Source organism: Poecilia latipinna, unplaced genomic scaffold (assembly GCF_001443285.1).
Source record: "Poecilia latipinna isolate Pla-1442-1.1 unplaced genomic scaffold, P_latipinna-1.0 Scaffold214, whole genome shotgun sequence".
NCBI classification, from domain to species: Eukaryota; Metazoa; Chordata; class Actinopteri; order Cyprinodontiformes; family Poeciliidae; genus Poecilia; species Poecilia latipinna.
The window spans coordinates 268,060-284,137 of NW_015112830.1; the positions used below are offsets into that span (position 1 = coordinate 268,060).

Sequence of the window (16,078 nt, forward strand, 5' to 3'; positions counted from 1 at the left end):
TAGAAGTTAAATTTTTTTTATGTTTATTTTTTTTTTTTTTTTCCCCCCCCCCCCCCCCGTGTGTTCTTGGACGTCTTTTGCAACAGCATGTATGCTTAATTGTTGGCTTGTTTTACAGCTGGGTGTGCTTGGTGAGTCACAGCCCTTTCATTGCCTGTCATTCATAGCAGCGTTTGGTCACATATCCTTCACAGTCTCTTATTTCCTGAAATGACGACTTTCATTTATACCTTCAGGATAGGAGAAAACCTGTATGGGTGCGGGGTGCTGTAAATATACGCACGTGTGTTTGATAATTAAAGGAAAAAAGAAGACGAGCAAGAAGCACGAAGCGCTCAGATAATGTGCCGTTAGACAGAGGAGAAAGCAACGCAGCCAGTTGGTGAAACTGGGAGGTACCGTGAATGTTTGTGCTGAGGTTAGCGTTATATGTGGAAGCATGTGGCTTGTGTATTTGATAAAGAAGAAGCACGAGCATCAGATTTAGGCCTCCGTCCCCGTGGCCTCTGGTTATTTAAGGTTATCTAACATCAAAGGGGAAGGAGCTGAAGGTAACTGCTTCAGGAATGTTGAAAAGACTGTAAATCAGTTTGATATCTGGGCACCAAACCCAGCTATTATTCAGCCTGTCAAATCCAGCAAACTCAATGCAGACAGAGGGGAAAGTTGGGTAACTGTTGTCATGGATTTGCGGATCTGCAACCCATTTGGCAGTTCATAGAGAGCTACAGGATGCTGCCAAGCAACACACTCTGTCCAAGAAGGCAGAAAGTCAGCTGTTATACAAACAGCATACCTCTTTCATTAGGATGTTTCTCCAGTGGGCACTGGAGCCAGTCTGTGCCCTGCTGCCGCCTCTGAAAGTAATCACTTTATCAGACGATACTTTCTAGTACATGCTTCTGCGTTTTTTTTTTCAAGATTCAACGAGGTGTTTCGAAGCTCTGCTTTTGGTCCTTATTGACACGATAGCATCAAGCAATTGTGGATTTGTCTTACTCACATCCATGGTATGAAACTCCTGTTGCACCACCTTTCAAAGGTGCTCTACTGAATTGAGATTTGGTCGAGGTGGAAGGGTAGTAAACTCACTGTCATGTAGGTATCAGTTTGTGATGATTAGAGCATTGTGTTATGGTGCATTAACATGGTGCAACCAGTGATTAGAAGATGAGCACACTGGTTAAAAAAACCTAAAGGTTCCCAACATATGCTAAAAAAAAGGAAAAAAAAAAATCTTTAAATCAAGTGCTTCACTGAAAATTTACAACCAACAATGAGGTTAAAGTTACAATTTAAAAACATAAAAATTCAAAATCAAAAATATACATAAAAACAATTGAAAAACAAGTAAAACGTGGTAAAGTTATGACAGAAAAAGGCTACATTTGATGTGATATTCACCATTTTAAGCAAATGGATCCTCAGTTGTGACTCAAACATCTGGAAGTAGACTGTTCCACAATGTTGGTGCACAAAATGTAAAAGAATGAAATGTAAAAAAAAAAAAAAAAAAAAAAAAGCCTGAAATGTTTTTACTACGGTATGCGATTTGCTAAAACCAGCTGCCACACAGACAGCTCATTCCTGCAGGCTGCCTCTTTGATGGACACGATGATCACCTTACAGACTGAACAGTCATCTATTCCTCTGTCAAACAAAATAAGCACATTTTTATGGCCACAGTCTACATTTCTTTTTTTTTTTTCACTTTTTAACATAAAAAATGGCTGTACATACATATTCATACTAATGCTTTATCCTTCATTTTATTTCCACTCAGTCTTGGGCAAAGTAGCTGATTCCGATTCTCGTAATGTTGATGTGTAAATGGATGGAGTGGCTGCTGTGGGATTGGCTGTTTCCCTGTTAACAAGGGCGCCTCATAAAGTGGCTGGTTAGGGTTTGTGTGTGTCAGGCCTGCTTTCACTTGGGCCCAAACACACTCCTCCTGTGGTCAAAGCCTGCCTCTCAGGGCTGCCTCTGCTGGTGGTAAATGATAAGCAACTGAGTGGCTGTCATTGGAGCAGTGGGTCAGTTTTATCACATCTTGTCAGCACTTCAACCCTTTGTCTCGAAGCCTTGCGTGATGATGAAGATGCAACGTGTCTGTTGGCATCAGCCTCCGTTCCTTTTCATAAGTTATTGTTCTGAATTATACAATGACATATAAAACAGTTACATGTTTATGAAGTAATTTATGACTGTAGTTGTTTTTAATTTGCATAATAATGCAGCTGAAGCTTGGGAGATTTTTAAGAATATGTTGAGTCATTTTTGACATACCAAACGTAATGAACAAGATTCCTGCCCATGCAGAAATAAAGTTTCTACCGCTGCTAATACCATTATTGGAAAAACTACACTCCATCTTTCATTGGCTTATAGAACCATCTTTAGCAGGAATTAGAAGTGGTTATTCCATATGACTTAATGATTCTCACACATTGCTGTGGGTAGTTTTTGCCCAGCATTGCTTCAGTTTCTTGTGGCTTGCGGGTATTTGTTTTCGCACAGCTCTTTTGAGGCCCTGCCACATCGTTTCAATCAGGTTGAAGTCTGGACTTTGACTGAGATGTTGCAACATGTCCCCCCCCCCCCCCACTTTGCGTTGTCAATTTGCTGCTGTGTTTGGGATCATAATGTAAATGAATTAAAGTTTGATTTTTGTCATTGTGAGGTTCCCAGGTTCTGTGGCTGCTAAAAAAAAAAACAACATTTTTGCTAAACACAGTGCTGTAAGTTATAATCTTCAATCTCTACTTTGGTGGATCCTGTTTTGGATGTCTTATGATTCATTCACAGGCAGCCATGCAAATCTAAGTTGCGCTGCCACAGATTTTCAGAAAGAAACAGCTCTCCATTTTGACCTTTTCTTCTACTAACATGTATCTAATCTGACACTTTTCCCATTAATTATTCTCCCCTCCCATGTAGACACCGTCTGTCGTCCCACATCTCTCAGATGAATGTTTATTGTCCAGGATAATTCCTGTTTGTTTACTCAATGTGTAGAATTGTCTCCAGCCTCTGTGTTATCAAATTTCAAGTCTCACACAGTTCCTGCTTCCAATTCAGAAAAATGTTTGATTGGACACATGATGGGTGGATGAGGACACAAATTATAGTTGTGTGGTTCTGACACAAGGCCAAACCCATCCAGTGGTGAGAAATGGGATAAACATTGTACACTTGTCTGTTTTGCAAAAAAAAAAAAAAAAAAAAAAAAGTCCGTTCCTACATTCAGTCGCTTATCTACTGCCTAGTCTTAAAAAATTAGCAAATCCTAATTTAAATATACAAAGGGACTGTTAACAGAATGTGAAGGATTCCCTAAAAAGATTTATTGTTTTTGCTAACTCTTCTGAGTGTTCGGTATGTTAGCATTTATCATAATTTATGCTCTCTGAAATGTAGATAAATAGTTTAATATCTCCCAGACTGAAAAGTAGACAAGTTAGGTCTGTGTTGCAAACATGCTAATCGCATTTGGTGGGTCGCTGCTCTACTGTACAGCCATTCTCAGCAGATTCTCTGAGGATGCATTGTTTTCCAGCTAAAAACGGTTTATTTGATTTGATCTAATGAAGACAGTATGGTGCACAGACTGTATGCTTAACCTCAAAGATCATTTGAAGGGTGACGAATATGTGTCCACAGACTGAGAGTTGTTCATTAAGCATGTGATTTGTGTATTTGATACAGATATTGTTAGCTGCAAGGTGACATGGTCCAGTATTGCGTTATGGTAATAATTTTTCAAGCAGTTTTTCTGTTTGTGGAGATCCGACTGTATATCTAGTCAGATGAAATGTCAAAAGGACTATAAAGTATGTTTCGCTATCAATTATACCATTATTGCAATAATTATTACAAAATAACGCTCAAAAAATGGTACCACTTTATCACCCTAGTAATGATAGGTGGATCAGGTATTAAATGCTATTAAAACAAACTTACAGTTTTTTTAATAGCATTGGTAAAAGCAGAATAAGTTTGTGAAGTCTACTTTGTAATTGTAACAATTATTACTTTTTGTTATTGTGGCCTTCGTGAAGTGACACTGGAAGTCCAACAAGCTGAAGCTACCATAATAAGAGAGTTGCGTGGTGCTCCTCCAGTTTTAATATTGCTCATGAAATGTTTTTAATTATTTGTTTTTCTTGCAAGTGAGGGAAGATTGCAGTATTTTTTCTGGCACCTGGTCAGTGGTGTGTAGAAACATCTGCATTACTCTTTTCAGATAAAACTCAAGTCACTCAGGTGATTTTCTAGCATCTCATTAAAATCACTTGAAGTAATATCAGGACTTGCAGCTATTTAAAGCCAAAGTACACTGTATATGACTGTTTTTGTAGTCATGAGTGGGACAGTTTTCCATACAAAGAATTGTATGTGTGCATGTGAAATCTTCTGCACAGCAGAAACCCTGATTCAGCCATCCACAGGAGAGCACTCTCACTCATTTGTTTCTTTTCCTGACTACCGTTTGACACATGGAAGAGGGGAATGCAAGAGACTGCTTTGCACTTATAAAAATAATAAACTGTATTCTCGCTTGTGTGTTTATTGCAGACTACTGGTTGGAGCGCCACAAGCCAAAGCACTGAATGGTCAAAAATCTAATGTGACAGGAGGAATCTACAACTGTGAAATGAGCTCCAACTCTGATGCGTGCTCAAGAGTTGTCTTTGATAATAACGGTAAGATAAGGCTTTACACACACATAGGGAATTATAAATACAGACGGTTGATCATTAAATGCGTCAAAAATGTTAATAGTCTCCTTAATATATGTTGGTACATTACTTTTCTCTCCCAAATCAATAAAAATGAATGAGTAAATTCACTTTGTCAATAAGCCCTCGTTTCGCTCACTGATTTATAGTTTTTTGAGAATCACCCTTTGAAATTTTTTAAAAATAGTTACCCTAATATCTTCATGCTCTTTTATTGAGGTTTCATGTACTTCAGCTTCTTTTACTGTTTTACTGTTCTTTTCTAACCCTGTTCACATTTTAGGGGTTGTAAAATAAACCGATTTTAATCACAAACTGTACTTGACTCACAAGCTCAGTCTGTGGAATCAACACATCAAAAGATATCCCACTTTTGGATTTGCTTTGTTATAAATTTTTTTGTCCATCTCTCGTCTTTTTTCTCTCTTTTCATAGAGGATTCAGAAAATGAAAACAAAGAGAACCAGTGGATGGGGGTGACAGTCAGCAGTCAAGGACCAGGAGGCAAAGTTTTAGTAAGAATCTAATTTCGTCATCACACTAGACCACACTGAGATCAACCAACTTAACACACACACACACACACACACACACACACGCACACACGCAAAAACATGTTCTTAAAGACAACAACTTATCCGTCCTCATCTCTAACCCCTCTCCCTGGCAGACTTGCGCCCATCGCTACAAGCGGCAGAGAAACGTCAACTCTCCTCATGAATCTCGCGACATCATTGGCCGTTGCTATGTGCTGAGTCAGGACCTAACTATCGATCCCAGTTCAAGTGAAGATGGCGGAAGCTGGCATTTCTGCAACAACCGGAACAGAGGCCACGAAAGGTTCGGCTCCTGCCAGCAGGGCCTCTCTGCTACATTCGACAAGGACTTCCACTACTTCATCTTCGGGGCTCCTGGAGCTTACAACTGGAAAGGTAGCTCAAATTTATGTCATACTTTTTCTTGAAGCTCGGTTTTGTTGACAGATGAATTTGCTACTCACTTAAATGCTGTGCCATATGTTTGACATTATGATTCATAAAAAAGCGCTTGGATAGAGAAATAAATAGAATTTGACAAATTTTGATTGCAAGTAAGATAATCTTTTTCTGCTTTTCTTCCTCCGCCCCCTGCTTTAAGGCGTGGTACGACTGGAACAAAAGAACGACACCTTAATAGATATGGGCATCTATGACGATGGACCATTTGAGGCAGGAGATGAGACTGAGAAGAAGCCTGATCTGGTTCCCGCTCCTCCCAACAGCTACATGGGTAAAATACGCAGTTATATTTACACCTATGTAACCTTTCCACATTTTCCCATGTTTCAACCAGACACTTTTATGGATTTTTTTTTTTAGATCCAGGAGTATCCTGTCCTTGCCACTCTGTGTTGGTCTATCACATTACCTGCTAATAAAATAGATTAATATAATGTTTTAAAAATGGCTGTGTTGGGACAAAATGTGAAAGATGAAAAGGCAGCAGTGTGAATAATGCAATATGATGCTGCAACAACACCAAATATGTCAATGTTACCAACTTACTTCCCTCTCATGTGAATTATTTCATAAACTGGTTGTTTTAGGTTTCTCTCTGGACTCTGGAAAAGCTTTGACCAACAAGGGTCAGCTGACGGTGGTGGCAGGAGCTCCCAGAGCTTATTTCAGTGGAGCGGTGATTCTGCTAAAGAAAGGTGGGGAATTAAGCAGGATCCTTGAAAAGGAGTACATCCTTAAAGGCGAGGGCCTGGCCTCCTCCTTTGGATACGACCTGACTGTGCTGGATCTCAACGGGGATGGGTAAGAGTGCAGAGTTAACCAACACATCCTTAACATCTGCTCTCACTGTAATTTTGACTGTACTCCTCTGAGTCTGTGATCTTCTTCTTTGTTAGCTGGGATGACATAGTTGTTGGAGCCCCTCAGTACTTTGAGAAGGACTCGGATATTGGAGGAGCTGTCTACGTTTACATCAACAAGGCTGGAAAGTGGAACGACGTCACACCAACAAGAATAGATGGACCCGCAGTTTCTATGTTTGGCCTCGCCGTGGAGAACCTTGGCGACATCAACCAGGACGGCTACCATGGTAAGGAGGCATTATTTGTGTGTGTGTGTGTGCGTGCGTGTGTGTGTGAGACGTTGAAGCTTACTGCCTTGCTGTCAGATTTTGCAGTGGGAGCTCCTCATGAAGACAGCGGTGCAGGCAAAGTTTACATTTACCATGGATCAGCCAGAGGAGAAATCACAGACAAGGCATCACAGGTACGTAAAATAGTGCAACGTATTTCGTAGCAGAAGCAGCCAAAGTACTGCACAGAATTATAAACGGTAAACTCACAAAATCAAAAAATAGGAAAAACACAGAGATGAGTTAAAAATGTCTGGCCTGAGCAGAGGTCAGACATTACTAGTTATCAACACCATCATATTTCAGATGATATTTGTTAAAAATAGTGTTTTTATCGTGACAAAATCTAACCAACATTTATTGTATCTTTATCTAAGATTGTTTTACTGTCGTTATAAGTTTACATGACGCAGTCAAATAAGTAACACTTACAAAACAAGGCAGTGAACAGCACCGTGAATTTTTTAATCCATGATGTCAGTCTGTTCTTTCTGTGTTTTGGGTTTCGATCTGTTTGATTCAAGTGACTCTTGAGACTATTGAAAATGTGTTCAGCTTATTTGTCAGCATGTCCACATCAGTGTTTTTTTTTGTTTGTTTTTACATTAAATTCTTAACAAGACACGTCTGATTTGTTTCACATTTTAAAACATATTATTTTTTCCATGTTTTAATGCTGAATTACCGACTTTGCCGTTGCCGTTCAACCTACCGTCATGTCTTTAGTCTTCAAAACAACATAGTTACTATTTTGTTTCCATTGGACACCAAATGGCAGATGTCTTTTTTTTTTATCCAGTAGGCAGCCCACACCTTAACAAAGCTTGTGTTTTAGGTTTTGTTCAGCAAGTCTGCTGGAGTGAGGCAGTTTGGCTATTCATTAGCAGGCAACATGGACCTGGACAAGAACTCGTATCCAGACCTGGCCGTTGGATCCCTCTCAGACTCTGTCTTTATCTACAGGTGAGAAAGTCAAAGCTGATACACTGATGGACTGCCGCTTAGTGTATTTGCTCAGATTGTTTGTTGTTTCTTCACAGAGCCAGACCAGTTGTAAACATCCAGAAGAAAATTACATTTTCCCCAAGTAGAATCAACCTCAGCCAGAAGAACTGTGGCAACACTTTCTGGTACGGCTGACTTGTTTGTCTCTTCTTCAGTCTGTGGAGGAACTTTACTTACCGCAAACCCAATTTCTTGAAAAGAAAAAAGAAAAATAAAGGTTGCTTGTTTTGAACAAAAGCTTCATTTTTCTTTATCTACTAAAACAAGGACATCTCTCTCCCTAGTGAGTATGATACACAATTTGGGGTTCATGAAAATCAGATGGTAAAGCAGAGAATCCCCATTTCTATTTTTCTTTACAAGTAGGATAAATTATTTCCAAATGACAGCAAAGTTTTTTTTATAGAATCTGTAAACTGGTGAGTCTTCATGTGTAGCTTGAAAACATTTCAGGAATCTCCCAGAAGGAGAGATATGTTTTTCATCTACTGGCTGAGGAAATTATCCATGAATGTGCTTTTCATGCCAGACTCTCCTACTGTCACCTGTCAACAACTAATCTGTTGATTGTGGAAAATACCTTTGGGCCTGTGTTTGGGGTTCAAACTAGGTTTTAACTATTATGCTTTTTTATTCTTTTAAATCTTAAAAAAAAAAACAATGTGCTTGCCAGATGTTTGCTGGTTCTGATTGTGGTTTAACTTTTCTGTGTCTACAGCTTGAAAGTAAAGACGTGTTTCACCTACACTGCTAACCCAAGCAGTTATGCTCCAAGACTAAGTAAGCTGACAAATATTGATGCATTTAGCAGCTTTGAGCAAAACTGTATTATGTTTTTGTGTTTTCTTTTAACAAACAACAAAACCCTGAAACCAAACTTATAGTCATTTGTTGATTTATCTTGCGCTCTGCACCCTCTCTCCTGTCCTGCAAAGCGGTGGGTTACTCTCTCGAGGCGGATGCTGACCGGAGGAAAACCAATCTTTTACCGAGAGCAATCTTCACAGAGCCTTCTGACTCTGATAGTGACTATATATACAAAGGGACCATTACCATGGACACAAAAGGAAGGGAACAATGTTTTACACGTCAACTTGCTATACAGGTAGGTTTACTTTCGGATTTGTGATAAAATACGTCCTGGATTGGAAATCACTTTGCGTTATGTTTCTCTCCCGCAGGAAAATATTAAAGACAAGCTGCGTGCAATCCCCATCGATGTTTCTGTGAATATTCAAGACGCTCAACGTAAACGCAGGCAGACCCAAGCTCCTCAGCTTTCACCCGCCCTCGACGCCAACGATGCCCAGCCAACTAGAAAGAAGGTGTTTGTTTACAGAAACCCGTCGTGTGAAGTGAATTATTCGAATGTGTCTGTAACGTTGCACTTTAACTGTGACCTGTTTGCAGGTGGAATTTATTAAAGAGGGATGTGGCAACGATAATGTGTGTCAGAGCAACCTCATGATAGGATATCGCTACGTCTACAGAACGACTGATGTAGATGAATTCACTCCTTTGAACATGTAAGCGGATATTCCCTCTTGTTTTTCACGTTGTCTGATTGTTCTAGTGGGTTTCTGGTAACAACCCTAACGCCAGAGAGAGACAATTCAGTGCAATCGATGGAACTGTGTACGTCACAAGGTCATCAGGGCATATATTCAAAAAGAACTTTGTTTTAAAGGGAGAATGGCGTGCCAGTGTTCTCATTCACCAGCCAAAAACACATTGCCCTAGAGGTGACGGTGACCAATCCACATGGAGACGACGCATACGAAGCTTCTGTGACTGCTAACTTCCCCAGTTCGTTGACCTATTCTGCTTACCGCGTCTCACCAGAGGTGTTGCATACTCTCTTAGCACTTTCTGTGTCATACAACACCAGGGTCCCGGTTTCTGGTGCTCAGTGTGCTTTATTACCAATTGCAGAAGCTGCAAATCACCTGCATAGCAAATAAAAACGGATCTATGGCTGACTGTGAGCTTGGGAACCCGTTCAAACGTGACTCCGAGGTAAGACATTGTGTTTAAATAACTTTTTAATTTCTTTTAAGCGCATCGGAAACTCTTTAACATGCCATATTTGATATATGTGTTTGTAGACAACATTCTACCTTATTTTGGGTACAGCGGGCATCTCTGCCAGCACTTCAGAACTGGAGGTCGAACTTGTGCTAAAAACGTAAATACCCGATTCTGCCTCTCACCAAATGTCGAACGTCTCTGACTTCGCTTCCTTATTCAGCAGTTCGCAAAAATCTGATGTTCAGTTGACCAGTGTGTGAACTTTTACAGGACGAGTAACCAGGATAACCTAATGCCCGTGAAAGCAAAGGCTAAGGTGGCCATTGTGTTGCAGATGTCCTTGTCGGGGTAAGGATTTTTGATGTACCGAGTCAGGCTACTTGTACCGAGTCAGGCTACTAACTGTGCGTCGCCGTCCCCACCAGACAAGTCCAGCCGTCTCAGGTTTACTTCAGTGGGAACGTCAGAGGTGAGATGGCCATGAAGACCGAAAGCGACGTCGGCAGCGCAGTCGCGTTCCAGTTCAGGGTGAGTGCAGAGAAGCTGCTTCTCACGCACGCTGTGTACACAATCTGTATTTGTATCAAATTGACTTCGTAAGCTGACATTCTTTTTTGACTGGATTGGAGAGTAACGCTTTCATCAACCAATCACAGATAGTCAACTTGGGAAAGAGACTGACAGAGCTCGGAACTGCCACCCTCCAAATAGAGTGGCCAAAGTCTACGAAGTATGAAAAATGGCTGCTCTACCTGATGAAGATCAGCTCCCCGGGAGTGGAGCGAATACGCTGCACGCCCAACGAAGAGAACCTTCTGAACTTGGTGGGTAAATATAGTCAGAGATTTAGTATTCGTACACTTAAATATTTTATGTTACCACTGTAAGCTTGACAAACGTTTAGAAAGTAGTGCATAGTTGGTAAAGTGAAAGGAAACCGTCTTCCCACATAGTTCCTGTTCCCTCCATCTGCCATTGCAGCAAATGGGAATCAAACAAACCTCTAACCGTACAGATAAAACAAAACTGCACACTGGTACTCTATTGATTAATTAAAAGACTTCTAGAGGAAACTAATTTGATCAGTTTTCAAGGAGCACTGAATACATTCTCATGCGACCCAGGTATTTTAAAATGTGCAGAAAACTGATTGATCTCCTGCTTCGCTTTAAGGAACCAGTTAAAACCAGAAAGAGGAGAGCAGCAGAAATCACAGGGGAAAGGACGGATTACGCTTTTTCACGCCTAGATCACAACAAGGAAACTTTGGTAACGAGACACAGCCAGTTTTTCCTCCACAAGTTAAGAGTGAAAGCTTCAATTATAACTCTGCTCTGTGTGTGTACAGTCATGTGACGGCACAGCAAAATGTGTGACCATCAGATGCGCTCTGGGGGGCCTGGACAGGAACGCACTCATCACTCTGAACTCCCGACTGTGGAATAGCACCTTTATAGAGGTAACCGGGATGGACCGTTCTAACTCAACGTCTTCATGTTGGTTTGAGATGAGCTGCAACATAAATACTTCTTGGGAAAAAAAAAACACATAGTTACAATTAACTTGTGTTATTTAACAAACTTAGTTGATGGTTGTAGATTTGTGTTATTGCACAAGCAAAGAGTGCTAGGTTGACATACCAAACATACCAACATAAGAAAATGTGACATGACCAAACTGAATTTAAATGTGCTTCTTTCATTAAAAGATTTCAAAGTCAAACATTTGAATTATAGTTTTCACACAAAACACCGTGCTTACTTTAAGTCACATTGTAGTCGTATGATGTTTTCACGGACTGTGAAGACAATGACTGAATTAAAGAAACGTTTCTGTGTTAAATTATCTTGGAAATGTGTTTTTCAAACAAACACAGAGGATTGAAGTCAGTGTTTCCCCCTCTTTTCTCTCGAAACAGGACTATCCCAAGTTCCATCATGTGGAGGTGGTGGTAAAGGCCTCTCTCCACGTTGGCAACGCGACGACAAACACTATGCTGAAGAACCCCGAGACAACAGTACAAACATGTTTTATGATACATGCAATAAAACAACCAGGAACATTATTTAGTTTTCTTTTATTGCATTACATTCAGTTTTCCATAAAACGTCTAAAATACTGTTAAAAAACCCGTATGAATACATATTTTACCATGTTTATACGGCACAATTCTGGCAACCACAGCTGCCGGTCCTTTCCTGTTAATTAGAGATGTGATTTATTTATTTATTTATTTATTTATTTATTTATTTATTTATTGTAGTGTATAGTGAAATATTTTTGAAGGATCAAGAACTCTCCGCTCTTGGATCGTCGATTGCAAACCACCCCGCAGTTAAATAAGATTTTACTAATATTTTGCTAATATATCCGAAACAAAGAACTAAATGTCAGATGTATCACAAGTTTTCGTCAATTGGTTTAATATGAGCGGAGCAGAAGACGACAAGTGAATTTTACATGCAATACGTAAGATTTTGAGAAAACATAGAACAGTGTAATGTTTTAAAGAGTATCTGCTGCTTCGCCTAGATAACCTACCATTACTAAAATAACGCTGATGATTTTTGTTTTTTTTGTTTTTTTCATTTATTTGTTTTGTTTTGGTTTCCAGGTGAAACTGACCGTGTTTCCAGAGAGGCGTTCTGCTCAGTATGGAGGAGTGCCATGGTGGATCATCGTGCTGTCCATCCTACTCGGCCTCTTGCTGTTGGCTTTGCTGGCTTTCCTTCTTTGGAAGGTAAAAGTGAGCTACGGTTCACGCTGTCCTAACTCGTATTAAACACATTCTGCACATGTACGTGTGTGATTTGAATGCTCTACACTTGTTGCACTGCTAACACCACGAGCAGAGCGACTGCAGGTAAAGTGATCAAACACGTTTCTAACGATTTGCCTCTCTCCAGTGTGGAGTCTTTGAGAAAAAGAATAAAGAGGACCCATCAGAAAAAGAGAAGCTGACATCAAATGCATAAAAAGTGAGAGGGTAACATATTGGATCTGTCAGATATTCAACTTTTTCCATCCTGCTCCGTCTTGCTGTAAAAGCGCTTCTTTCCAGTAAATGAGGCAGTGGGCAATTCTGGCTCTGCGAAAGATATACTAATATAGGCGCTGAATCACAGTGTCTGCAAAATAAATTATGCAAATAAGGTCTTCACACATGGTAATATGTGTATGGTTTTACTTGCATGGCCAAGGTGATGGCTGACACGCAACAACTGGGTTACCTATTGCTTTAAAGATTATCTCCACTCACTGATCTTTTCTATTTTTCCTCATTTTGTTGCCTCTGAAGATGCAGTCACTTGGTCTGCAGGTGTTTTTTGCTCTCTGTCTGAAATAACAGTGCTATTTAAATAGATCCCTTCTCCAGAAGTAGGCACAGTCAAATCAACATACTTCTTAGTTGATTAACTTAATTATGCTGTGCAGCAATCTACATCTGCTTTGCTGTCTCTGGATGTTGTCAAAAAGTATTTCTTACAAATAATTTCACGATATTCTTTTATTTGTCCGCAGTGCGGCTTTTTTAACCGTGCCAAATACGAGGACAAGGTTCCCAGTTACAGCGCTGTTCGGATCAGACGGGAGGAGAGAGCGGTACATTCTGCAAAAGACAATTGGGGCAACTTGGAAACGAAGCCATGGATGACGACATGGCATGACAAGGAACACTATTCCTAAAAACAACAACAAAAATCTATCACCTATTGATGGATCAGCAGAGTCCCATTTTTTTTTTTTTGCTGCCCCTGCCTTTGCACATTGAGGACTTGTAAAGTTGAGATAGAAAACTAAATCATTTGAAAATAAGTCTCAAGGACTGAATCAAACACTGTCGTTAAGGGACCTCGATGTTCTTAAGCTAAATGTATGAGATGGACTTTCTCAAAAGCTGCCTCTTAAGCATTTTGAGCTTATTCGGTTCATTCAGTGACGCCTAGAAATATTGGAAGTTATAAACTTTTATCATAGTGTTTTGTACATTTGAATGACTTGAAGTGTTTGTATTTATTCTTGCATGGAATATTTTGGTTTTTGTTTGAAGAGGTATGCAAGGTATGCTCCCAAAAGATAACACAAAAATAATCATTTCTGTATATATACCCTCCCCCCCCCAGTCCTCTAAGTCTGTCCCAGTGGTTGGCCTGTTTCCTCTGCCTCTGTTTGTACATATTCTGTATTTTGAGTGCAAGCTGAAAACTGTAACCAGGCCACAACAAAAACCATGGCGCCATGGAAATTGTGACAGGGACTTAAATGTGTTTTTGTTTTTTTAATAAATACTTATAACTACTTTACAGCTTTTTTCCTGCTCAGTTGTGTTCAAAATTATTGTAGCTCACAATATCCACGATGGGAAGCTTAGAAATATGTTTTCGCTTCAGATGCGAGATCAAACGGGAAAATTTGTCCAGTGAGGAGAAAAAAAAAAGATCAGCAGTTTGAACAACTGACCGCCTACCGACATATTGAAATGGTCACTATGTTAGCACCAGTCTTCCTGTAATTGGCCAAAGGTTGTTTTTTTTTTAACAAAGGCCTCTTGTAATAAAAAAACAAAACAAAACATAAAACCCTGATTGCGAGCACTCAGGTTAGCAACAAGACAAAAAATATTGGTTTGCTGAGGAGCAGCATGTCCTAACCTAATAAACTGGCCAGGGACTGTATATCTAATATGCCTGACATGGTTAAATATTTACTGTTTACTGAAACTTGTAATTTGTCTTTGCAGACAAATGATAACAAAGGCAAACGATGGTGTTATCACTTGTCATGGTAGACAAATGATAAACACTACATTGGGAGACCTGGAAATGTTGGAAGGTTGAATAAGGTTGAGGAATGCATGAACTTGTCAGAGCGCATGGTGATTACTATGAAAGTGAGAATATTATGACGGGTAAAAACAGGTCTGAGCATCTGAGATCTTGTTTCTCTTGAGAGGTAACGTCTGGATGCAGTGGAAGTTGCCAGACAAAAAAAAAAAAAAAATGGGTTTGACAAAAATGTAAAAACAGATTTTTGTTCCAAAACCCACCCAAAGTCCAAAGTAAACTGATAGATTTAAACTGGAACTACAGGAACATGATGGGAATACTGCAAAGAAGCACCAACTCATAGACACGTGTATGCATGTTAATGAATCATTGCTGTAGTTGCGTAAAAACTAAGATCAGGCATTTCTTATGACTTTAAAACTGACTGAAGAATGTGTTTTACCATGCAGGACACTGTGCTTCACTCACATGTCTCTATCCTCCAGTGCTGGACCTGCAGCTTTAAAAACAAAACTGGCCGAGGCGCAGGCGAGTCCAGGCGCAGCCTCTTCAACTCCTGTGTGTCTGTGTCAGAGAACTGGCTTCACATCATATTACTGCTCTTCTTCAGCACCCCAGGGCTTGTGTCTTTTTGTTTTTAGCTACAGAACATCCAGTACACACAGAACAGTACACATGGCACAACTCTTCACTTTAGTAAGATCTCATTTAATACAAATATTTATCCGCAGGTAGGACATAGTTTAGGAGGACAATAATGTGATTTTTGGGAAAACCTCAAACTGAAATTCAGAATATTTTTTTCAGAAATATTCTGAAACAAAAAACCCAATGATAAATAGAGGAGACAGCTTGCAAATATAAAGTACATCACAAAATATTCATAACTTACTTTATTACATTACACCCCCAGATTTTCTTTTCTTTTTAAGGGATAGACCAGAATGACCAGAATGCAAAGAGGCCCTGAGCTGTGGACAGCACAGATTTATTGACCATAAATCTGACCTCTACGTAAAAGTGGCAAGAAGAAAGAAAAACGCTGTTGAACGAATGCCATGGAATCCCAGTTAAGATTCATCACCACAAAACTCACAAATGTGTAACTTTCTGGCCTTGTGAATTAATTCCTGGTGTAATGTAAAACTTACATTGCATATAAATTGCACTACAAATTCATGCCATGCCTCTCAGATTTACATGTTTAAAGCGTTTGGAGAATCTCTTCACAGTTACGTGCTACTTTTTGGTGTTCTGTCACCCAACACCCATTTAATACAAACGTATTAAATGGCTGCACATAGCAGCCACAAATTAGTGCCACATATGGCCCACCTAGGCATGCTGGCAGGGAGAAACTACTGCAGTTTATTACTGTGGCGTCGCTGG

At 39.8% G+C, this 16,078-nt stretch overlaps 1 protein-coding gene across 2 annotated transcripts in view; it reads left to right on the plus strand.

The window, feature by feature from the left end:
* LOC106946956 (integrin alpha-6-like) overlaps positions 1-15,071 on the plus strand; it is a 21,575-nt gene extending 6,504 nt beyond the window's left edge. Inside the window, exons 2-26 of one of the 2 annotated variants that reach the window (XM_015031671.1) lie at positions 4,576-4,703; positions 5,175-5,254; positions 5,410-5,671; positions 5,877-6,008; positions 6,325-6,538; positions 6,634-6,827; positions 6,906-7,003; positions 7,705-7,832; positions 7,910-7,999; positions 8,593-8,654; positions 8,810-8,979; positions 9,056-9,199; positions 9,285-9,400; positions 9,562-9,718; positions 9,807-9,890; positions 9,980-10,059; positions 10,173-10,250; positions 10,328-10,430; positions 10,559-10,726; positions 11,076-11,171; positions 11,251-11,361; positions 11,821-11,919; positions 12,517-12,642; positions 12,809-12,880; positions 13,425-13,514. In XM_015031671.1, coding sequence (XP_014887157.1) covers positions 4,576-4,703; positions 5,175-5,254; positions 5,410-5,671; positions 5,877-6,008; positions 6,325-6,538; positions 6,634-6,827; positions 6,906-7,003; positions 7,705-7,832; positions 7,910-7,999; positions 8,593-8,654; positions 8,810-8,979; positions 9,056-9,199; positions 9,285-9,400; positions 9,562-9,718; positions 9,807-9,890; positions 9,980-10,059; positions 10,173-10,250; positions 10,328-10,430; positions 10,559-10,726; positions 11,076-11,171; positions 11,251-11,361; positions 11,821-11,919; positions 12,517-12,642; positions 12,809-12,877 — 2,989 coding nt within the window. In that variant the 3' untranslated portion in view covers positions 12,878-12,880; positions 13,425-13,514. Of the gene's footprint in view, positions 1-4,575; positions 4,704-5,174; positions 5,255-5,409; positions 5,672-5,876; positions 6,009-6,324; positions 6,539-6,633; positions 6,828-6,905; positions 7,004-7,704; positions 7,833-7,909; positions 8,000-8,592; positions 8,655-8,809; positions 8,980-9,055; positions 9,200-9,284; positions 9,401-9,561; positions 9,719-9,806; positions 9,891-9,979; positions 10,060-10,172; positions 10,251-10,327; positions 10,431-10,558; positions 10,727-11,075; positions 11,172-11,250; positions 11,362-11,820; positions 11,920-12,516; positions 12,643-12,808; positions 12,881-13,424 lie in introns of both variants that reach the window. The other variant, XM_015031670.1, reaches the window with a different exon arrangement.
* The last annotated feature ends 1,007 nt before the right edge of the window (positions 15,072-16,078 follow it).